We start from the raw sequence: 22,244 nt of genomic DNA on the forward strand, positions 1-22,244 counted from the left end.
GCTCTTGGGTTCCAGTGCAGGGAAGGTTCATGGTCACAGAGTAGGAGCAGGACAAACACGTGGCTGTCGCAGTGACACGACCCAGTGGGTGTCCCCCAACCTTATGCCTCCCCTGCGGGTGAGGCGAGTGGTCATTCCCGGGCAGGAGTCACCTCAGAGGGCCGCATGAGGGGGCCCAGGAGCCCAGGGAGCCCCCAGAGGAAGGCCATGGGGTGCAGCCGCACGCACCTGCCACCCGGGCTGCGAAGAACGCCAGGCCCCGTGCTGGGCGTCCCACACGCCCCTGTGGGGTCCCCGCGGCCCAGGAGGGAGTTGAGGGGCCCCAGGGAAGACGGGCCTCCCGGGAACCTGGCCCGAGGCCGGGGGCCTGTCAGCGAGGGGCCGCCCCCTCCCGTCCCCCGCATCCCCCACGTTCACCCTCCATCCTTTCCCCAGATGATGGCGCCATCCGGGTCTGGAAGAACTTCGCAGATTTGGAGAAGAACCCAGAGATGGTGACGGCTTGGCAGGGACTCTCGGACATGCTGCCGACAACCAGAGGTGGGTCCCCGGGAGCAGCCCCTCGCTGCCGCCCCCTCCACCTGCCCCTGGGGGGGCTGCCCGCGGCTCCAGCCCGTGTCCTGTCCTGTCCTGCCCGAGTCTCTGCGCCAGGCTGACTCCCGGGCCTGGACAGCGGGGGTGTCCTGCGCGGGAGCCCTGGCCACTCGCCCAGCCCCCGGCCCACAGAGGCGCCCCCGGCTGCTGCCCCTGGGTGGGCACGGCCGCCGCCCCTCGGCCACTCCGTCAGGGCCCAGGGCAGGAGCTGGACTGGCAGCAGGCTCCTCTCCGCTGATGGCCGCTGTGGTGCCGCCACGTGTGGACAGCCTGTCGGGTCCGGGTTCCAGGGATGCGCGGCCATGGGGTCGTGGTCTCGCCGTCTCGCCGTAAACTGACGGGAAAGCAGCTCAGCCCTCCTGTCCCTGCGCTGCAGGCCCGGCCTCGCTGCCACGTGGTCCACTCCCCATGCAGCCTCGCCTGTGCCCACGATCCTCACGGCCTGTCGTCTCTGTGGCTCCTTCTCTCCCCTCCGTCCGAGCGCCCATCCCGGGGAGTCGCCGACCCTAGGAGGGCAGCTCCAGCACAGACGGCGCCTGTGGAGGCTTTAAAATGTCGCTGTGTTTTCAAATTATTTTAGTTAAAGGATAGTCATCCATCCTCCCCTCCCCTGAGGCCCCCACACGGCCCTGGACCCCTGCAGGCCCCGGGGTCACACGCTGACGGGGACGATGAAGCTACATACTGTGTCCTTCCACCTCTGTCTCAGTTTCCCGGATTAGAGCAAAGGCTTGTCTCCCCCACAGACCTCACTGCCCCAGCCATGCAGGCAGCTCTGCTGGGGGTTCTGCGTGGGGGCAGGGCCATGATGCCCACACACACAACCCCACCCCGACCCGGGTGCTCACGCAGCCCACAGTACAGGTGGGAACCCTGGAGACGAAGATTTGGGTCGTTCACTTCCTGCTGCTGTCCAGTGGGTGACACACCCCAGGCCCGTGCGCACGGCCGAGACCCCTGTGCAGGCACGGCAGGAGCTGCCCAGGGCCGTCGGGGTCATGGCCAGGCCACAGGATGAGAAAGCAGGGGACCCGCCGACGGTGCAGCGGATCCATTTGCAGCCGCCCGCCTCTCTGCCCCCAAAGATGGGGTGTGTGGTTTCGATACCCCAAGAACAGTCTCACCCGCAACGCTGTTCCCTTTGCTTTGGCCCGGGGCGAGGGAGGCAGGGAGCGTCGTTGCTCGCATGCGTGGGGGGGGTGGTGTCCAGCTGGGAGCAGAGGGAGCAGGGCTGAGGGGGCCGACCTGGGTTCCAGGCGCCCCTGCATCTGTCTTCTCCCCATCAGAGGACCCCACGTGTCACCAGGGTGCGGGGAGCCGCTCCGGGCCCGTCATCCACCGCGGGCCTGACTTGAGCGTGGCTTCCGCTGTGTACATGTGCCTTTCCCGCCAGCCCCTTCCCTCCCGCAGGAGAGGTGGACAGGGAGGGGCGAGGAGCAGCAGGTCTTCATCAGCAGGCGGGTTGAGGGCCCGGAGGGCGCCCTGATTCTCCTGGCTGCTGAGCCAGAGTTGGGTCCCGCCTCGTAGCCAGGCGGCGTCAGCTTAGCGAGAAGGCTATTTCCTTGTTCTTCCCGAGACGCTGGAAAGACAGAGGGGCGGGAGCTGGGGGCTGCTGCTCTACAGGTGGAAACAGGATGGGCCGGGTGCTGTGGGGTCAGGGCCACCCACCTCGGTCCCCACAGTCCCCCCGATGTAACTCCCGTCTCGGGATCTAAGCTCCACAGCCGAGGGTCGGAGGTGGAATGCCAGCCCCTGTGCCAACCGCTGGTCACCTTCTTCCATGAGCTCCTGACTTCCTTCCCCCTGCCCAGCACTGTCTTGGCCTCTGACGTGACGGCCGGCAGAGGCCAGGGCTGTGACCCTAGGGAGACACCTGGAGAGACACGGAGTGAGAACACCAAGAGCCGCTCCCCAGGCCGTTGATTGTCGGCGTCTGGGGCACCCCCTCTCCTGCAGGGCAAGGCGTGCGTGCTCCAGCTGGCCCTCCAAGCTGTCTGCCGTCCGTGCGGGGGATGGTCCAGGCCAGGGGGCCTGGCGGCCATGAGCTCCCCCTGCACAGCCACACACCCGGAGTGGGGCCCCTGCAGCCTGGCCGACCACACCCATCTGCTGGGGAACCCACGGACAAGGCTCGTCCTCTGGGAACCTGGGCGTGCAGGGCGAGGAGGGGCATTTGCCCGCAGACCCGGGGAACTTGGTGCCACCACGCAGCTGGAGAGCCGCCGGCTGGAAGCCCCTTGCTCAGCTCTCCGTGGCTGGAATCCACCTGCCAGGGCGCTGTCGCCAGGGTGCTGTCCGGCAGCTTGTTCAGGGAGGTCTGAATCTGCAGTTGTGACTGAGGAGGAGGCAGGGAGTCTCGTGAAATGTGAGCTGTTATCCGTCCCTTAAAGCACCTCTGGCTGACGTGAGTGCGCACACACGCTTGGGCACACGTACACGCCACAGGCATGCACACCATGCACGTGCTCTGAAGTCGAACCGCAGGTGGGCTCTCCCCTCGGTGCTCCCTGCGGTCACTGCCGGGGCAGCTCCTGCCCCCAGGCCACGCCTGCCACAAGCCCTCTGGCCACCGACCTGCCCGAGCTGACAGCACCGCCTCCGCACTTGGAGGCCTCCCTGCACCGGCCACAGTGGCCGTCGCCGTGGCACTCACGGGCGCTCGGGCACTTGGAAGTTCCAGCGGCACGTTTGGCCGGGTCTCAGGAAATGCAGCACCTTCCGATTTCCCACCTAGACAGAGACTTAATTTTTAGACCAGAAACCCTGGTGACCGGGTTTCCACATCTGTCAGGCCCGTTTGGGGCAAGGCCGGCCCTTTTTGTCTAGACTGCAGCACGCTGTGGCCTCGGCCACCCCGCCTGCGAGCCTCCCCGCTGCTTTTACTGGAGTGTTCTTCTAACCCCTCTGGATTGTTTGACCCTGGTAACTGCTCTGGCTGCCCCACTAAGCCCCACGTGAAACCCACGGTCCCTGTGTCCTCACCCACAAGGGCTCGGTGTCTCTGGCCCACAGTTAGCAGGGACAGGCGTCCTCTCTCTTACCCGGGGCTGCCCCGGCGGGGCTGGGGGAGCTGGGGCCCTCTCCTCCACTCGCACCCTCCGCTCTTCGGGGCCAGCAGGGGTTATTAGGGCTGTGCCTTTACCTGTCTGCCCCTCCCTTAAAAAAATGATCATCCAGCGGGCTCTCAGGTGTTAGGGGACGAGCCGGGGAGCCGCACGGGCTCTGGGGAGAAATGGAGGGAAAGCCGTCAACGGGAATCTCCCTGGGATCCGAGGCCTCGTGGTGGCACCTCCTGGTCCCACTTATTCTGAAGGTGGGGACTTAGCCCTGCGGGCTTGGGACCTCATCCCTCCCCTCTGCTGTGCTGCCTTCCTGTGGGGCTCCCGCAGCTCGGGATGGCCCGTCCGCACACCACGCTTGGTTAGGGATGGAAGGTGACCCAGACGACACCCGCTGGAGGGAGGTTGTGACCAGCCCAGCCCTGCGGGCAAGACACCAGCAGGGCCAGAGAAGTCCTGCATCAAGACTGGTGTTTCCACCTAAACTTTTGAAAAATAATCCTTTTCAGAATTTAATGCAAAGTTTCTTATAGCACCTGTCTTCATCTGAAAACTCCGCGTATAAGCTTAATAGGTACAGAACACCCACACGCAGCTGCCCGCGGATCCACAGCTGTAGAACTGGGTTAGCAAACATGGAACCTGTAGCCAGCAAAACACATCGTTTTTCTTTCTTAATTTCAGCGCGTGGGCACCTCGCGAAGAGCTGGGGCTCACGGATGCAGGCGGCACACAGGATTCCCGACCTGTGACTCACAGGGTCAGGTTCAGAGCGCGCGGAGCCTCCGCCCTGGCCTGTCCCTTTGCCGGAGCTGGGGGCGTTCTCCGCAGGAGGGCCGACGAGGCCGAGGGGCCGGGGTGCTGAGGACAATCTCATGGACTCACGGGTCAGTGTTTTGTGAAGAAACTACCGCTGTGGTAGCTCCTTCTCCGCAGACAAGCTCCAGGGAGGAAACCCCAACCGAACAGGAGATGGGCTTCTGCTCTTCCAGGAAGAGAAGAGAGGAGGCGCTGGTGGTGACCTACAGGGAGGAAGTCCACCTCGTGCAAGGCCAGCCTTCGGAGTGTCAAACACAGGCGTCCACTTTGTTCCTTCCGCTCATCCCATCTGGGAAGAACACGAAACCCTTTTATCGTCTTGAACTCATGATAAATCAGATAGCCTCTTGTCCCATCATGTCTGGAAGTCGAGACGCGGGGCTGGCTGGGAAAGGGTCGGTGAGAACGCCAGTGGCCTCCCCCCACGTTTCTGGCCCCGGGGGGACCTGGGCGGCCGGGTGGGAGCAGGAGCACCTCCTGGAGGTGCGGGGGGGGGGGGGTGTGGTGCACAGCCTGCTTTCATCCGGCAGCCTCGCCGTCTTCGGCAAGGGGCGCCCGCAAACTCAAACACCGCCGAGGGCACGGGCCCCAAGGCTCCCAAACCACATTCCAGCTCCCGCGGAGCTTGTTTTCAACTAAAACCGACAACAGACGCTGCTCTCCTGTGCCCGCCAGCGTGCTGCCGTGTCCCGGTGACCTGCACCCCACCTTGAGAGCCCCACAGCCTCCCGCACGTGTCCAGGACCCTCCCCTTGGCTGTCCACGCCCGGGGTGCAGGGCCCCACCTGGCTAGCGCTGTCCAAGTACCCGGGGGGCAGACGGGGCAGCAAGAAGCCCTGGCCATTCGCCGGCCGTCGTGTGCACCTCAGAGGCCAGCTTCGAGGGCGTTTTTTCCAGTTAAAAGAGGAAACAACTGAGTTGTCGAGAAAGTTTATGTTCCCCTGGTGTCCGTCAGAGGCCGGGCAGCCCCACGAGAGAACAGACTTGAATAAGGGTGGGCTTCATCTGAGGCCCCGACTCTCCCTCAGCTCCCTTTTGTTTGCTTTTGTAAAAGTCCCCAAACCAGCCTGAGCTTAGGTCCTCGACTGCAACTGGGATGGTAGAAAGGTGCACCCTGCAGGCCCCGGGCCCCGGGGGATGGCCTCTGCAGCTGGTGAGGGCACCTGGCCCCCGTGTAGGAAGCGCCCTGCGCAGGAGACAGGGTCGTAGCCATCCCACCATTACCCTCTCTGGCCCTCCTCTGGGATAGGACTGCCGGCTGCCCGTTTTTCAGTTCGGGAACTGGCATCGAGGAGGGGCAGTGGCTCTCTTGGCAATGGGATCCCCACGTCAGGGCTGGACGTCCGTGCTGTGGGTCTCACGGTCTCAGGGTCAGAGGGTCAGAGAATGTGGCTTTCACCACCTTGCAGGCACCTGTACCTCCTATCTGGGGTCAGACTGGGCTGCCCAGACGTGGGGCACAGGACTCAGGAAAACCCAGTCTCCCGAGCACCTCGACTGCAACACTAGTTTCAGCCAGAACGTGGTTAGCATCAGAGTCCAGAGTTTAAAAGGAACCAGAGCCCCTGCAATCCCCTGGCTCCGCTCACGAGGGGCTGGGGGCTGTCAGGTGGCCGCGTGGACTCACCTCCCAGAGCCAGGGAGATGCCGAGGCCTGGGGTCGGCACCCAGGTGACCACGCCTGAGAGGTCCTCAAAGAGGCCATCAAGTCAGAACAAGAGCATCGGGGCCCTGACCCGGGCGAGCTCCCTCTGGCTCCGCAGCGCCCCTCGTCGGATCATCGTGAAGGCGATGCCTCAGGAAGCGGCTGCCTCCAGAACAAAACACCCCCGCGCAGGGCAGCTGTAGCGTTCGCCTCACGTCCTTGGGTCACCCACCCCACCCCGTACCCTCTCTGCTCGTCCCCGTGACCCCAGATGCTGGCACTGAGACATTGGCGCCGTGTTCCAGATGCCATCTGGCCCACACGCTCATCAACTACACCACGAAGGGCCCGGCGGGGCTGACACGGAGCACCAGGCGGACGGCCAAGGACGTCTGAACACACGGCAGCGGGCTCTCTGCCGCGGCGGCCGCCCTGCGGGTCACGATTCGGGGGCCTAGGAGGTCTGGCTGTGCAGGACGGTGCACTGTCCCCGCCAGGACAGAAACCTCGTCGCCAGCCTCTCCGAGCTCTGCCCGCCTTCAGGGGGGTGCAGAGGTGGCCCCGCAGCGACCCAGTGGTCCCCTCACGGCAGTCCCCCCCAGGGCCACGGCCTGTGCTCTGACCTCAGTGCTTTCAGACTTGTGAACTCGCTTATTCTTTAAGATAACCTTAGGAGTCTACATAAAGCAAATGACTTTTAGTTTTCACAAATTTTACAAAGATTGCTTCTCGAAGCTGGAGCCATTGCAGGAAACCGAGGCCCCACGTTGACCCGGGGGCCAGTTCTGGTTACTCTCAGGCACGGCCCCGTGCAGACCGCACCCCCGGGAGGGCCAGTCCACAGCCCTGCGTGGGCCTTGCCTCTTCCCACCGCCCCTGTTGCCATAGGTCACCTCCTCCACGGGCTCCTACGGGTGCCTCCCTCCACGTCACAGTGAATCCAGCCAGAGGAAGTCATTGTCCTCAAAGCGAGGAAGGCTGTGGACGAATGTGCATGGCCCCCAAAGCTCACTTCTTGAAGCCTGATCCCCAGTGATTGGGGTTTGACAGAGTCATGGTGGTGGGGCCCACGATACGGACAGCGCCCGGATTTTCTCCTCGCTGCGTGAGGACATGGCAGGAAGGCTGCTGTCAGCGAGCCAGAGCCGACCCTCCAGCACCCTGACCTCAGACTTCCAGCCTCCACGTGGGAGAAGTCAGGGTCTCGTTCAAGCCGCCTGGTTCTCATGGGCTGAGCTCTCACGTCGTGGCTCCAGGGCCCACCAGCCCCTGAGGAGCAGGGTGAGGGCAGAACCCATCCCAGGCCTGCCCAGGGGCCTGGTCACGTGGCCCACAGTGGGATGACAGATCCAAGTCCTGGAACGGCCTCGGCACCACCAGGAGTGCACGTGATCCCTACCAACGTCACCAGGGGAAGATGGGCCCGTCGGCGGGCAGTGGTCCCTCCCTGCAGGTGGCTCCTTCCCGATGGAGGTCCCTCCTGAGGCTGGTCCCCGGGCCAACTGCCCATCGCTGGCAATAAGGGCACGTGACTGAGGTCCTGCATCAGTGTGGCCACGTCCCTCCTTTGTGGGGACAGTGGCAGCCAGGGGCTCCCGTGCCAGGGGGCTCAGCAGTCCCAGAAAGGGAGTGGGCACCACTCTGCCCCGGGTCAGCCAGCAGAGCCGCTGCTTGGAGAAGCCGTCGCGTGGCCTCTCCCCCGAAGGGCTGCGTCCACACCGTGTACTTTGCTGGGCCTGCGGGTTGGTGTGCCCCAGGGGCCTGCAGAGGGCTGCTGTGGGGGCGTGTGTTTGTCTAGTGGACACAGGGCGGCACAACTACGCGCCCCTCCCCCCACCCACCGTGGGACCAACTCATGGCTGTCCAGCTTCGTCATTCTCAGGTCACACCTGGGTCTCAGGGGCCTCGAAAAAGCGTCCTCAGGAGCCGTGTCTGTTCCCCGTCATAGAAGGTCCACCCCCCACTGTACGGGGTTGTGCGCTGCCCCACGACGCACGGCCATCCATCCTTCGTCATGTGCACTGGCTTCGCTGTATGAGGCCATCCGGTCCCCGCGACGTGAGGGGCAGAAGGCTCACAGGTGGAGGGACTGGTTCCTGGGACACTGGCTGGGACAGGCCACCTGGGTGACCCCACGGGTGCTGGCCCAGGGTCGCAGCCCGTTCTGAGGGATGCATTTGGGGTTTGACTCCAGAAGGGCCCATGACTGACAGTGGCCAAGGGGCCGGGGTCGGAAGTCACGCTCTCCATCCTCAATGGTACCAAATATATCAAATCCAGTAAAAATGGGGTTTGAAGCAGCGGGGCTGCAGTCTCCCTCCCCCTCGGGACGGGCGCCCTCAGTATCCTGCCCCCTCCCCAGGTCAGGGAGCTTCCTACAGGGTTGCCCCCACATGGTAAACACCCCCGCCTCGCCCGCCGCCCCCCGCTGCTAGCTGTGCCTGGAGCCTCAGCACGTCCCCCAGGCCTGGGGTATCATCCTGGCACAGATTGGCCAGAGGGACTGCCCCGGGGGCCCTGCCTCTGCACCTGGACACGTGACCTTTGCTCAAGAAGAACAAACACCCCAGCCGGATGGAGGCCTCTTGCTCGTCTTTTCTTTTTTTTGAGATTATCTTTGAGGTAAAACTGATATAACATAAAATTAACCGTTCCGAAGTGTTCAGTGGCATTTTGTGCAGTTGTAATGTGCACCCCCTCATCTAGTTCCAGAACATTCTCAACGCCAGAAGGAAACCCCGTGCCCACTAGTTCAGTCTCCCCACAGGTCCTTTCGCAGTGACACTCGGAAGACTTCCGCCGCCGAGCCGAGCTGCCCGTGGGTCCAAGGTCTGGGCCCGGCTCCCACCCTGCTTGCGGGGGACCCGGCAGAGAGGCTGGGGCTCCGAAGGGAGATTGGGACCTGGAGGGAGGGGGAAGAGGAGTTCCAGGGTCCAGGCTGATGCCCTGGAGAGCCGGGTGCCCGAGGCCGTGGGGGGCGCAGGGGGTGCGGCGCAGAGCAGCAGCCAGGAGGCCTTGCGTGTCACCCAAGGAACACGTGCGAGGTTAGCACGTAAGTGACAGAACGGGGAGAGATGCTGTCCCCACGCAGCTCCGGGCGCACGTCTGGCCGGGAGAGTGACACAGACGCCAGCCAGCGCGGGGTCCGGGAGCCCCTGTGCCGTCCTGATGCGGCTGCGCCCAGGGGGACCCGCGCCCCCGGTGCCTCCTTCCAGTTGCCGCTGCAGCCACGGTTTGCAGAATCGGGGAAGAGCTAAATAAACGGTCCGGGGGGTAACCAGACCCCTACCTGCTGCCTGTAAGGGGAATGCAGGTTCCCGGGAAGTATACCCCATTTGGAGTTGGTGGTGTTGGCGAGGCCACCCTCCTGTGGAGACAGGTGCGCCTGGGGGGCCCGCGGCCGGCTAAGGAGGGTGCCCTCGGCCCGGGGACGGCTCAGCCAGGATCGGAGTCGGCAAGTGAGACTTTCACTCGTCTAAAATCTTACTTTTCAAGAGAGCAAAAAGGGGGAAACGCCAGCCACCGTCAGAGCTGGGTGGGGGGTACGGGATCCCCCCGGGTATTCAAGACAGACCCTTGTTTTAAGTAGAGTCCCTCTCGTGAGCTTGTAATGCCACGTCTGGGAGCGCCGCAGCCCCCGCTTTCCCATGCGGCCCCAGCGTGGGCCTCTCGCCCGGCGTCGTCTGCCCGGCCCCCGCAGAGCCCCAAGAAGCCACATCCCTGAGCCCCGACATGGCCAAGAGAAGCATCTCCACAGCCACCCTGAGGTGGCGGGGCTGCCCGCTGTGCCCAGCATTCTGGAAGACGGGCGTTTTGAACAAGGGGTCCTAGGACCGCGCTGTCCTGCCGACAGGTGCCCGGGCAGCCCAGGGATCTGCATGGACCCCAGATTGCTGCCCCGGCCCAGATCCGCGCCCTCGACTTCCTGTGGGGTTGGGGACGCAGCCACGGGTGTGGGTGTTGTGGCGCTCCGTGGTGCAGAGGGGCTGGGCCAGGCTCCCGCCGTGACACCGGGGCGGTCTGTGTCCCCCCAGGAGCCGGGATGGTGGTGGACTGGGAGCAGGAGACCGGCCTCCTCATGAGCTCGGGGGACGTGCGGATCGTCCGGATCTGGGACACGGACCGTGAGATGAAGGTGCAGGTAAGCCCAGCCCCCGCCCGGCCCCCAGCTCCGCTCCCCCCACAGGCCGTCCTCCCAGAGAAGCAGGAGTCGGGGAGGGAGAGGCCTCCACCCCGTCGGAAGCTAATTAGCTCCTGATCCGCCCTCCTCGTGACACCCTGACCCTCCGTCGCCGCATGATTAAGCCTCTGCTAATCCTCATTATTTCCCAATATTATTTTATCTGTGCAAATGAGGGAATATCAGAAAGCCGCAGGGTGAAAACATTTTAAATTGGAATGGTGAATTATTTCCCTGCATGCTTGCTTCGTAAAGAGTCTTTTACTTCCAATTTTAATCAACAGAGCGAGGATGGGACTGGTCTTGACTGAGACAACCTGGGAGGGGCCGTAGGGAGTAGGGCGCAGACAGCTGGGGACCACCGAGGCTCTGGGAGGCGGTGCTGGCTATGGCGTGAGGCCTGGGAGCTCCGTCCTCCTGGCCTCCCACCGGCCCTGAGCCTCCCGCCAAGCCCTCAGTGACACCGGCGCCCAGAGGAGGAGAGAGGGCTCCGGGTCCATCTGGAAGGGCTGGGGACGGAGCCGCTGTGAGGCCAGGGCACGCTCTTCCAAGCCACCGCCACCGCTCCACGGGTTCCACTGCCAGGGTGGCCGCCCAGGTGGAGGTGACCTCCGTCTGCCCTGCGCTCAGGGCCTCAATGCCACGGTGCCCTTCCCGGGGCCCCTGCAGCCCTCCCGTGCAGCAGGGACTCGCCGGTGCTCACAGCCCGTTCTTGGGACTTGGGACGTGTCTCCAGCTCAGCTGCCTGGGTCCCGCCCCTCCCGCCTGCAGGTCCCCTGAGCAGGCCACAGGCCGGGTATCCCAGGGGTGTGGCTGCGGCCCCTCCTCCTGGTGCCTTTTAAGCAGATTGGATCCATGCACGTGGGATCCCTTCCCCGTGGGCCCGACAGCAGCAGAAGCCCTGACAATGGGAAGGCACTTGCCCTCCTGTGGCCCCTTTTGTCCCCTGCTCTTTCCTCCCAAGCATTCATCACCCCTGCCCTCCTTGGTCTTTACAGCTGCCCGGAGGAGAGGCGAACTCCCTGGCCCCTTTCCTGAACTAACTAGGAGGATCCCTCCCCACCAAGTTGTGCTGCGTCTTCCCTTTTAGGGAAGAGAGACATTGGAAAGTAGTTGGCACCAAAGCCAGTTTCCAGAGTTGTGTGCTGGCTGTGGCCCTGGGGACTGGGGACCGACTCACAGGCTCCCTGTGCCTTCAATGGCTTCCCCAGTAGAGAAGGCAGGGCCCCATGTCAGGGGTGGTGGCACGCCCGGCCGCCGTGGGTGGGCCTCACTGCCGTCCCTGTGCCCCAGGACATCCCCACAGGCGCCGACAGCTGCGTGACCAGCCTGTCCTGTGACTCCCACCGCTCCCTCATCGTGGCCGGCCTCGGCGATGGCTCCATCCGTGTCTACGACCGAAGGATGGCGCTCAGTGAATGGTAACCCTCCCCCGAGCACCAGCACCAACCAGGTGGTCATGTTCCTGCCAGGTTCCCGGGCCCAGACAGAGTGAGCCTCCCAGAGCCCACTGGGCACCCCCCACTGAGGCCACATTCCCACGACGCACGGAGTGGGGCCAGCAGGGCTGGAGACCCTCCCTGAGCTCAGTGGACAGCCAAGGAGATGGTGTCAGGGAGCACCTGTGTGGGCATTATGCAGCGCGGAGCCCTGCGCACGGTCAGGGCGGTTCCCGGCACTGGGGGCCAGTGCTGTCCCCTGTGGGCAGTGAGGAGCTGAGGTCCCCATGGTGGTCCCGAGCCCGAGCCCCACTGCACGGCCTCCAGGGGCACCTGAGGTGCTCATTAACACCTACTCCATCCCAGAACATCCAGCCTGGCCTTCGGGGTGCAGGATGGCAAGTGGGCAGCTGCGTGGGATGAGCCACGGGGCAGGCTGTTGGCTGCAGAGGCCCTGGTGCCGGGACAAGCCGGCCAGGTCAGGGCTGGTCTGCAGGTGCAGCCCCGAGGCTGGAGCGGTGCCGGGTGGGCCCGCACGCACCCTGCAGGTTCTCCCTAGAAGGGTCCCCGCGGGGGAGTGGGGCTTCTCTCCGGGCTGCTGGAAATACCCCCCGCGGCCGCGAGCACACGGAAACCCACTGCCCCTGCGCTTTTAAAGTGTGGATTTATGGTACATGAGTTTTATCTCCATCAGACTGTCAGTTTAAAAAGCTACCCCGAGCAGGCAGTAAAGTCACAAATTGACCCGAAAAGAGCCAAGGATGATGGAGTGGCTCCGAGGGTGCAGCTGGGGACCCCCAGAGCCCACGCCTCCTCCTGATGCTGAGGGCAGTGACGCTGGGCACCTGTGCACCCCAGCTGTGACCTGGGGCTCGCTGTTGGAGGGCGGGGGGCTCTAGGGCAGCAGCGCTGTGCTCCCAGGGGCCTGCTGGCGTCCGGGCATCACGTGAATGGTGGGCGCAGGAGACCCTGACCCCTGTAAAGGAACAGCGGGTTTCCCTGGCTCAAGAGAAGTCACACCCTCGGCAAGCCTGGCCCCTCCCCCCCCCCCCCCCCCCGCCTCCCCTTCCCCTCCCCTGGGCAGCCCCCCAGGCTCTGACCCTGCCTCCTCCCCTCCAGCCGCGTCATGACGTACCGGGAGCACACGGCCTGGGTGGTGAAGGCCTACCTCCAGAAGCACCCCGAGGGCCACATCATGAGCGTGAGGTAACGAGCACGAAATATTTATGAGACGTTTTGCTGTAAAAACAGTATTTTCTCCTCCATTTAAAATATGTCCCTGGTATTTAAACAGCCGGGAAAGGGTGGCATTTCCGGGCAGTAATCAACCTCCGCTCTGGGACCGGCCGGAAAGGTCAGGGCCGGTGGGAGGGCAGGGACACACTGGGCCTCCGGCTGCAGAGCCGTGCCCGCTGGCGACGGGAGGCTTGCTCCGTGGCGGCTGGCGGGGTGTGCCCGGGAGCCGGTGGGCCTCTTCCGGCCCTTTGCTGCGGGATCTCTGCGTGGAGTAGCCGTCTGCCCGTAAATTCATTTCTGCTGCCCGGTAAATCCCGTGCTGAGAGCAGCGAATATTTATTTGCCCGTTAAAGGGACAGCAAAATGTGATTTACTGTCACAGAGCCACCATTGCTCCAAGAGGTGCTCTCGGCCTTGTTCGGAGTATTAAAGCAGAACATAGCTCTCGGCACGACACCCGCCGGAGCCCGAGGGCGGGAAGGAGGGGCTCCAGGGGCCACGTGCCGCCCCGCGGCCTCCCCGCCTCCCTGCCCCCCCTCCGATCCCTTAACTGCATCCCTGGCTGCAGGAAATCTAATCTCCGGGACTGGAAATGAAACCCATAACTCACACACACACACACACACACACACACACACACACACCCCGTGTCTTTGCTTACGCTGCTCCGCGCCTGGGCCGCAGGGCCTGGTCGGGCTCTGGGGGGGAGTCTGGGGCTCGGGGCCGGTGGGGCGGGCTCATGCTCGGCCTCAGGGGCCAGCCGGCCTTGGCCTTGAGCAGTGCGTGTGCACACGGGCCCCGACGGTGACCCTTTCCCGGCAGTGTCAACGGGGACGTGCGTTTCTTCGACCCTCGGATGCCAGAGTCTGTGAACGTCCTTCAGATCGTGAAGGGGCTCACGGCCCTCGACATCCACCCCCAGGCAAACCTGATCGCCTGGTAGGTACCAACCCTGAGGGAAAATGAGAGGCCTCTCCTGGCCCGACCCTCTCAGAGCACCACAGTCAGCCTCGGGCCTCCATGTAAACAGCCGGCGCCGTCCCCCATGCCTGGGAAGCAGTGCTCTTTGGAGCCACATTATTGTGGGGACCCTCGTGCCTGGGTGATGGGCGGCCAGGGCAGCCCGGTGTCTGGGACGGTGCCGTGTGGGGGGAGGGGCCACCGCCCAGCTTCTCTGCCCTGCCCTGCCCTGCTTCCGCCCCGGCGGGAGGCTAACCCCGGACCTCCTTGTGCGCAGCGGCTCCATGAATCAGTTCACGGCCATCTACAGCGGGAACGGGGAGCTCATCAACCACATCAAGTACTACGACGGGTTCATGGGCCAGCGCGTCGGGGCCATCAGCTGCCTGGCCTTCCACCCGCACTGGGTCTGTGTTCCCACACCCGGGGCTCGGGGCACTCGGGGCGGGGGGACGGGGGACAGAGGGGGCATGCGGGCAGGTGGGACTGCAGCCGGGCCCGCCCCACACCACCTTGTCCCATGTCCAAGAAGGTTGAGAAACAGGATCTTGTCAGGGCATAGGGTCTCCAGGGGTCACGGCCCCCAAACTGCCTCCAAAAGCAGCACCACATTCCCGCATCAGGCAGGGCATCGTGGGCTGCACAGACATGAGGCAGCCCACTCTTCGTCACCTTTGGGCCTGCACTGATGCCGCCCCTGCAGAAGCCTCGCAGTGAGGAGGGTGCTGGGCATCCTCACCCAGCCCGTGGGCCCCGGGGAGGAGCAGCCCAGATCTGTGACCCATGCTCATCCCTTACGGCCGCTCCACGAGTCTGTGGGCTCCGCCAGAGGCCCCCAGGCAGTGTGGGGCTCTCAGCCTGGACGCACGGCGCTGGGTTCGCAGAACCATCCCCACAGGGAGCCGTGAGGGCCCCGCATCCCTGTGGCAGGCTGTGGGGCCTCTGCCGAGAGCCGCAGCGAGGTGGGGATGAGGAAGCTGCACCGCGCCCTCCCGCCCGCCCGCCTGCCCGCTCACCTGCCCTGCTCTCCTCGCAGCCTCACCTGGCCGTGGGCAGCAACGACTACTACATCTCCGTGTACTCCGTGGAGAAGCGTGCCAGATAGCAGGCGCCCCCCCACCCCCCCACCAGGCCTCCGTGTACATACTGGATCCACCGCACCACCCTGAACACTGGTCCTGACCTGCTGCCAGGGGCTCCCAGAGGCCCCTCGCTGTCTGTCTGTCCGTCCGTCTGTGGTCACTGTCATGCCCAGGAGCCCAGGGAAGGGGCCTCTGGTGGAGTCCTGCTGTGTGACAGCCCAAGGACCGTCGCAGACATCCCAGCACCCTTCCCGTCCTGTTTTGCTTCTGAGATTTTTAAAGGGGGAAACGCACTGGTTCTGTTTTGCGAGGACCCAGCATTGACTCCAGGAAAGCTCCGAGACGGAAGCCGGCTCCCCGGGGCTCAGCCACCCCGGCGGGTGGGGGAGCTCTGGGGCTCATCGCGGGTCTCTGGGCCGGGCATCCCCCTGGCTGCAAGCCACACGCTCCGGGGGGGCATTTCCAAGCAGGCTGGGAGGGGGCATATTCAAGAGAGCCGTACATGTGGAAGGAGAGAGCCCGAGCCTCCCGCCAACCCCCAGTCCTCGCCCACTGGGGGCCTTCACGGCCAGACGGTGTGAGGCTGGGCACCGCTCCTCCGCCACGCAGCCCACCCCCTGGCACGGGCCCCTCTCACCACAGACCCGCTAGCAGGAGGGGCCTGTGGCTTTGGACAGATGAGGCAGGTCCTTGGTGATCCGGCCACCACTGGGCCACGGGGCCTGTTTGTCTCTAGTGCTGCCCCTGGGCAGGTGCAGTGACAGCCACCTGGGCCCGTGGCCTCCCACACGGGTGTACACGTGTGCGCAGGGCCCGCGGTCTCCACACCCGAGCCCGCACATGCGTGTCCACGTGTGGCCCTGTGGCCTCCCTGCCGGCACGTGCATCACACACGTGATGCCCCCCAGCAGGGGGCGGCTGGGGACCCAGGGGCGTCTGTGGTAAACAGTGGCCCGTGTTTGCCGCCACTCGCTGGTGCAGCAGAAGTGTGTATCTTGCAATGAGTAACGCAGAAGTCTCGTGGTGGTCGCTTCAGGGTGTGCCCGGGCGTCTGCACGTCTGCACACATGGGTGTGCGCGTGTCCTCACAGCCCGTGCAGACCTCAGGGCCATGGGGACCGTTTCCCCACGAAGGACAGCCGCGGTGTGCTGACCGATGACAGCGCTTGTAAAACAAAACCCCAATGATGAGATTCTGAAAAGCATTTTTCCATTTTCCTTGGGAATCACGGTTACCGTGGAAGAGTGAGCTGGCTTAACCACCCCGCCGCCAGCGGCCTCGCCGGAAGGAGGGCCCCTGCCCCGGACGACCCCCTGCAGCGGGCCCGGGGCGGGCGGGGCACGGGGCCGGTCTAACCGGGGCCCACGCGAAAATCCAATCATGGAGTTAACCGGGGCTCCACAGAGCACGCCCTGAAGGTTCGTTTATCTCTATTTATTTTACCAAATGAGAATTGCGGAGTGAAAGCGCGAGCGATCGGCAACTGTTCATGACAATAAACAAGTGCAGAGGTGACCGGCTGCGGCCTGGTGGCTCGGCCCGGGGGCGGGGGCGGGGGCGGGGCCTTCTGTGGGAGGGGCATGGAGGGCTGGCGCCGCGGGGGTCGGGGAGACCTGGGTGTGCCCCGGTCGCCCGAGGCCTGCTTGACCTCCACTCCAGCAGGGCGGGGCGCACCCCAGGTCCGGGGGCGGGCGCAGGGGCACAGGGGTGCAGTGCGGGGAGGCTCCAGCGCCCTCGTGTCGCCCCGCGGCCAGCACAGACCAGGGGCCACCTGAGTCCCAGGACGCAAGGTCCCCATCCCTGCCGCGCGGGCTTCCCGGAGGAAGCGCTGGTTGGCTCCCGGGGTGAGGGGTTCTGGGGGGATCGTGTGCGTCCTTGTTCTGGAAGGAGGCTCGGGACAGGGTCCCCAGGGCAGCCAGCAGGTGGACTGCAGCAAGAGGCAGGCAGGTAAGAAAGGGGCCAGGTCACGGGAGCAGCACCATGGGTCCCCAGATCGATGACACCCCCGTGCAGCGGGACCCCCAAACCGTACCCGGTCTGGAGACGCCAGGCAAGGCCGCTGCAGCAGGATCCCAGGGGACACTCCATTTCCCCCTTTCCCAGCTTCCAGGAGCTGCCGGCGTCCAGGCTCCGGGCCCGTGTCCCGTGTCCCCGTGGCTCTGACGCTGACCCTCCGCCTCCTCTTCCACTGTGAAGGCCCAGGGGTGTGGGGGCGGGGGGACAGTCTCCAACACCCCGAAGCCCAGTGCCCTGGAGGCACGGCTGGAGCAGGACTCGGACATCCTTAGGGGCTTTAATCCGCCCACTGCTCCCTCTGTCTACAAGGCAGGGGCCCCTCTGGCCAGAGGAGGGGGCGGCGGCGGGAATGGGAAGGAAAGCGTCTATGCTGCCACGGTGGGGAGAAGGGGTCGGGAGGGGCAGAGGCTGCACCTGCTGTGCTGGGGGGCGTCGCCATGGAAACCCGGGGCCTGAGCACTGCAGCTCCGGCTCCCCGCGGTGATGTCCCTGTTGGGCAGGAAGGACACCCAGCCCCCCCCCCCCCCCCCGCGCCCGTGCTTCCCCACAGAAAGTATCTTCCTACCAACAGACGAAAAGTAATATTTTCCGGCTCCAAGACTTGCGTGCAAAGCCGGTGCTCACGGACACGCTCCCACAGGCAGAGGTGGCCACCGGGGGCGCCAGGGGCCCTGCAGTCGACTCGCCCCCAGCCCCAGTCCGGCGGCAGGGCAGGGAGGGCTGCGGCCTCCGGGTGGGCGTCAGGTGGGGTCGTCCTGCGGGGCCCCCTGGGGAGGCCCCATCCTGCTGGGGGCCTCCGAGGAGCGTCCCCTGGGCTGTCCTCACCGGGTGCTGACCGCGCCCGTCAGCACACCCAGGTGCAGAGGCCCCCGCCGGGTGCCCAGGCCGCCGCCACCTGTCCCCGCGGGCACACAGGCGCGCCCGGTGATGCCAGTGTCGGGCCCTGCACGGAGAGTGGGGAGAGGGCCCTGGGGATCCATCCGAGACCAGCCCAGGGGCAGCCCGGCCACCCACGGTGCCCAGAGAGCAGGGGTCAGCGCTCAGCCCCCATGGCCTCGTCCTTGTCAAGGTTTCCACCAGGGGCTTGACCTCAGGGCTTTGCTAGGACCTGGGCCACCCGCTCCTCCTCCTGGGGGGGACCCCTCCGGGTGGCCCGGCCGCGGACAGGCTCTAAGCCGCCGAGCGGTCAGCTCCTTGGCTGACGGGTTGTGGGCCGTGGGGCAGCAGCATCCCCGCTTGTCAGCAGCAGGACGAGGAAAGGCCCTTTGGCTCCACTGGGTGCGGCACGGCGACATGGGCCAAGGGCAGCCCCCGCGCCCCCCGCCCACCTTGGGGCCAGCGCATCCTGGGGTGCAGCCGTCCCGAGCCCCCCGCCGCCCGCGGCAGCCTCCCCACGGCGCCCTGCGCACCCGGGACCCTCCGGTCAAACCCCCGGGCGCCTTCCCGCAGAACTGGGGGGACCGCCCCTCCGACGCACGGGGACGACGTGCGAGGGGCCGCGAGGTCGCCAGGCATAATGAGAAGGCAGACCTTGGGGGGCTCGAATCTCCCTGTTTCACAACTTCCTACGAAGCTACGATGATCCAAATGGTGCTGCTGGCGTGAGGCTGGGCTGCCTGGCAGGGGAGGGGGGCCCAGAGCGCCCCCCACCCCGAGCTGAGCGCCAAGGCCTCCAGCACTCGCCTTGCACCGAGGCAGACGCCCCCCCCCCCCCCGTCGGGCTAAAGGCGGGGGACAGCTGGGCGTGCAAGCCCCAGAAGCCGAGTGCAGGGGCCCTCTCAGCTCCCACCGCCCGCGAGAACCAACTTGGGGGTCGGGGCACAAACACAAGAACTGAACCCGCCAGGCTCGTGGGGAAGACACACGGGGAGTCGTCAGGCCCGGGGGTTTGCAGGGGCACCGGAGACACCTGCAGCGGAAGAGGAGGCGGTCGGAGTTGACTGAGTGACACGGTTTGTGCATCAAGTACATTTTCCAAGATGCAGGGAAGACAAGCTACGGACGACGGTTCTGCAGAAAGTGTGCAAACCGTGCGCCGGGAAGGCTTGACTGCCGAGAACACAGCCCTCTCACGGCTCAGCGGACATTAGCGAGAGGCTCGGCGTCATTAGTGTCTAGGAAAGCGCAAACAGGTGCCACCCCACGCCCGCTGGGGCCCGGAACCCACACAGGCCACCGCCGGGGCGGCGGGACCGCAGGGAGCAGAGCAGCGCGCTCGGCTCGAAACCTCGGGGAGCACAGGACGTGGGAGCCCCGGGCCCAGAGGCGGACAGATGCCCCGCGGGGCCCAGGCTCCACCGTTCTCAGCAGCGCTCCTCGCCACAGCCGGGACGCAGTCCCCAAGGCACCCGGTACACAGGCCGAGGTCTGACCGCACGAAGCCAGTGGCAAACCTGCCACGGGCTGGGCTGGCCGGGGGAGGGGACAGGCGCGCGGCCACGTGCTGTCCTTTTACGAAATATCCGGGCTGGGGATCCCTGGGTGGCGCAGCGGTTTGGCGCCTGCCTTTGGCCCAGGGCGCGATCCTGGAGACCCGGGATCGAATCCCACGTCGGGCTCCCGGTGCATGGAGCCTGCTTCTCCCTCTGCCTGTGTCTCTGCCTCTCTCTCTCTGTGACTATCACAAATAAATAAAAATTTAAAAAATAAATAAATACAATCTTAAAAAAAGAGAAATATCCGGGCTCCCGGCCCCGCAGAACCCATGTCAAGACCAGTGGTTCCCGGGGCCGGGCAGGGGTGACGAGAATGTTCTGGAGCTGTGGGACGTCGCGGTGGCGCAACATCGCGAAGGCACCACATGCCCTGAATCATCCACTTTAAAATGGTGAATTTATGTGACATGGATTCCACCTAAAGAAACACAAAACCCCAAGACAGAGGTGCGAGCTCACGCTGGGGCATGGCTTCGGAGGGTCTGGGTCTGGGTCTGGGTCTGGATCTGGCCCCGCAGGCGGAGAGGGGGCTCTCCTAAGTCTGTGCCAGTGGGGGGGGGGGGCATGAGGCCGCGGGGACACCAGGCCACCTGCACCCTGCGCCTCGCTCGCCAGGACGCCCGGGGGGTTCCCGGCCCCAGCCCTGCCCCCGGGGAGCCGCTGAGCCACCTGAGCGAATCCAGGTGAGCGCGGCCCTGCCCCGGGGCCAGAGCTCCCGCCGCCCCACGGTGCCCGGCCCCCATCAGGGCACCCTGACCCGGTCTTCAGCACCCACCCCCCCCGGGCGCAGACCCGGGCAGCACCCAGAGCAGGGCCTGCACGTGGCAGGCACCCAGTGCGGGTGGACAGGCGGGCGGCCGCGGCGCGGGATCGGGCGCGGACAGGACGCCGAGGGCATCGCCCAGCTGCCCACCCCGGGCAGGGACCCGGCCAGGGAGCCCTCCACGCGGCCCCGCCGTCCTGCGAGGACCCCTGGACCCGCGGCCCCCTGGGTGGCAGGTGCTGGCCTGCGAAGGGGCGGGGGCGCGGGGGGCGCGGGGGCGGGCGGCGGTCCCTGCGGGGAGGCAGCGCCCCGACGCCAGGCTGTCCTGCAGCGCCACCGCGTGGCCGCCCGGGGCTCGCCGCTGCCCGCGCGCAGCGCCGCCCACCTTCCAGCAAGGACGTGGGTGCCCCGCCGCCCCGCTCGGCCCGGGTCCGTTCCTCCCTCAAGGCCCCAAATGACGTGTCTCGGCCCCTGACCTGCTGCGGTCCCGGGGCTCCGCTGCCGCGGGGCCTGCAAACCAAGCCTCTGCCGGGCCTCCCCAGGGCCTCCCCCCTGCAGCCCCTCCTGGGCCCTCCCGGGCCTCCCCCTGCAGCCCCTCTCGGGCCAACCCCCTGCAGCCCCTCAGGCCTCCCGCCACAGCCTCCCCCCTGCAGTCCAGACCTCTCAGAGCCGCTTCCCTTCCCCAGTCCCCCCAACGATGCCTGCCCCGGGGCCCCCACAGGCCCACCCCCAGGGCCGCTCCAGCGTCCACGGGCCAACACCCTGACCTGGGTCCCCAGCATCTCCTGGGCTCACACCCAGTCCCTGGGAATTTGCCCAGATTCTTCTGACTTCTTCCAGAAGATTCCTTGGCTCATCCCGCATTTCCCGCCGTTTCCTGCTGTGCCTCTTGCACCCTACGCCCAGGACCCCTGGCAACGCCTCACACGCCCTAGGGCCCCGTCGGCGCTGCGCCTGTACCGCTCCCGCCACCCCGGCTCGGTGCCCGCAGGACCCACGACCCACATGCAGGTGCGACGACCACGGGCCTCGGGCGGGACGGTGGTGAGCACGTGCGTGGAGCGCCCGCCCCGCGGCCCCGCCCTCCCGCCGCGGATTGGCCCGCTGCGCGCACCGCAGCCAGGCTCAGCCAATCAGTCTCCAGCCCCTCCCACGGCCACAGCCGATTGGCCCGCGGAGGGCGGCCAATCCGAGCGCGGCCGGAGGATGCGCAGCAGGTGCACCGCGGGGGCCCCGAGTCCCAGGTGGTCCCCGCAGCCGGCTCCCCGCGTCTCAGGTGCAGCTTCTGTCGCCTGCTCCAGAAGGCCTGGGGTCACTCGGGGGAGCCGCCAGCGGCCCTGTTGCCGGTGCCCCCCACGAGGACCGTGTTTTCCTACCAGCGCCCCCCGGGGGGCCACCACATCGGGATTCCAGGCTACTTTCCATGCTTCCCCTGAAATGAAGCGAAGCCCGCTGGGGGCCGCAGGCCACCCGGGGGCGGAGGGGGGGGGCTCGCGGCAGGTGAGAGGGGACAGGACGCCGGGGACGGAGGCCGCCCTCTCCGACACCTCGCGTTCCCTAGGGCTGCGGAGTTTCGGTGTCCCCAAGATCCAGTGATGGGCCCCCCACCTTCATTCCTGCCACCCCATCGCTGGTTTAGAGGCACTGACCCTGCATTACACACCTTGGGCTTGAAATGCCGAGAGGTGCCCCGAGTGAAGCAGGCTGATGCGGGGGTTCCCATAGCCTCTAACCCCAGGAGAGAGCCTCGAAGGCTGAAACCCAGAATAGGTTATAAGAAGTGGTGACCTTATCGCTGTGTCGAGGGTTGAACTGCGTCCGCTGGAAATGCAGCTATTGAAGTCCTAACCCCCGTTCCTCTGGACGTCATCTAACTTGGAAGTAGGGTCCCTTGCAGAGGTAATCAAGATAAGAAGAGGCCCCTGGGTGGGCCCTGATCCAGTATGACAGGGACCTTGTGGGAAAATCTGGACACAGCCGCGCAGACAGGGCGGCCGGAGGCAGGTGGCTGCAGG

At 65.8% G+C, this 22,244-nt stretch overlaps 1 protein-coding gene across 4 annotated transcripts in view; it reads left to right on the top strand.

Moving 5' to 3' along the window:
- Window positions 1–16,530, top strand: part of RPTOR (regulatory associated protein of MTOR complex 1) — a 333,774-nt gene extending 317,244 nt beyond the window's left edge. For 3 of the 4 annotated variants that reach the window (XM_077854547.1, XM_077854546.1, XM_077854545.1), the window contains 7 exons: window positions 436–540; window positions 10,152–10,258; window positions 11,591–11,718; window positions 12,856–12,942; window positions 13,795–13,911; window positions 14,210–14,339; window positions 14,969–16,530. In XM_077854547.1, the coding sequence (XP_077710673.1) occupies window positions 436–540; window positions 10,152–10,258; window positions 11,591–11,718; window positions 12,856–12,942; window positions 13,795–13,911; window positions 14,210–14,339; window positions 14,969–15,037 (743 nt within the window). In that variant the 3' untranslated portion in view covers window positions 15,038–16,530. Of the gene's footprint in view, window positions 1–435; window positions 541–4,337; window positions 4,831–10,151; window positions 10,259–11,590; window positions 11,719–12,855; window positions 12,943–13,794; window positions 13,912–14,209; window positions 14,340–14,968 lie in introns of those variants that run through there. The other variant, XM_077854548.1, reaches the window with a different exon arrangement.
- Window positions 16,531–22,244: the final 5,714 nt, after the last annotated feature.

Source organism: Canis aureus, chromosome 16 (genome assembly GCF_053574225.1).
Source record: "Canis aureus isolate CA01 chromosome 16, VMU_Caureus_v.1.0, whole genome shotgun sequence".
Taxonomy (NCBI): domain Eukaryota; kingdom Metazoa; phylum Chordata; class Mammalia; order Carnivora; family Canidae; genus Canis; species Canis aureus.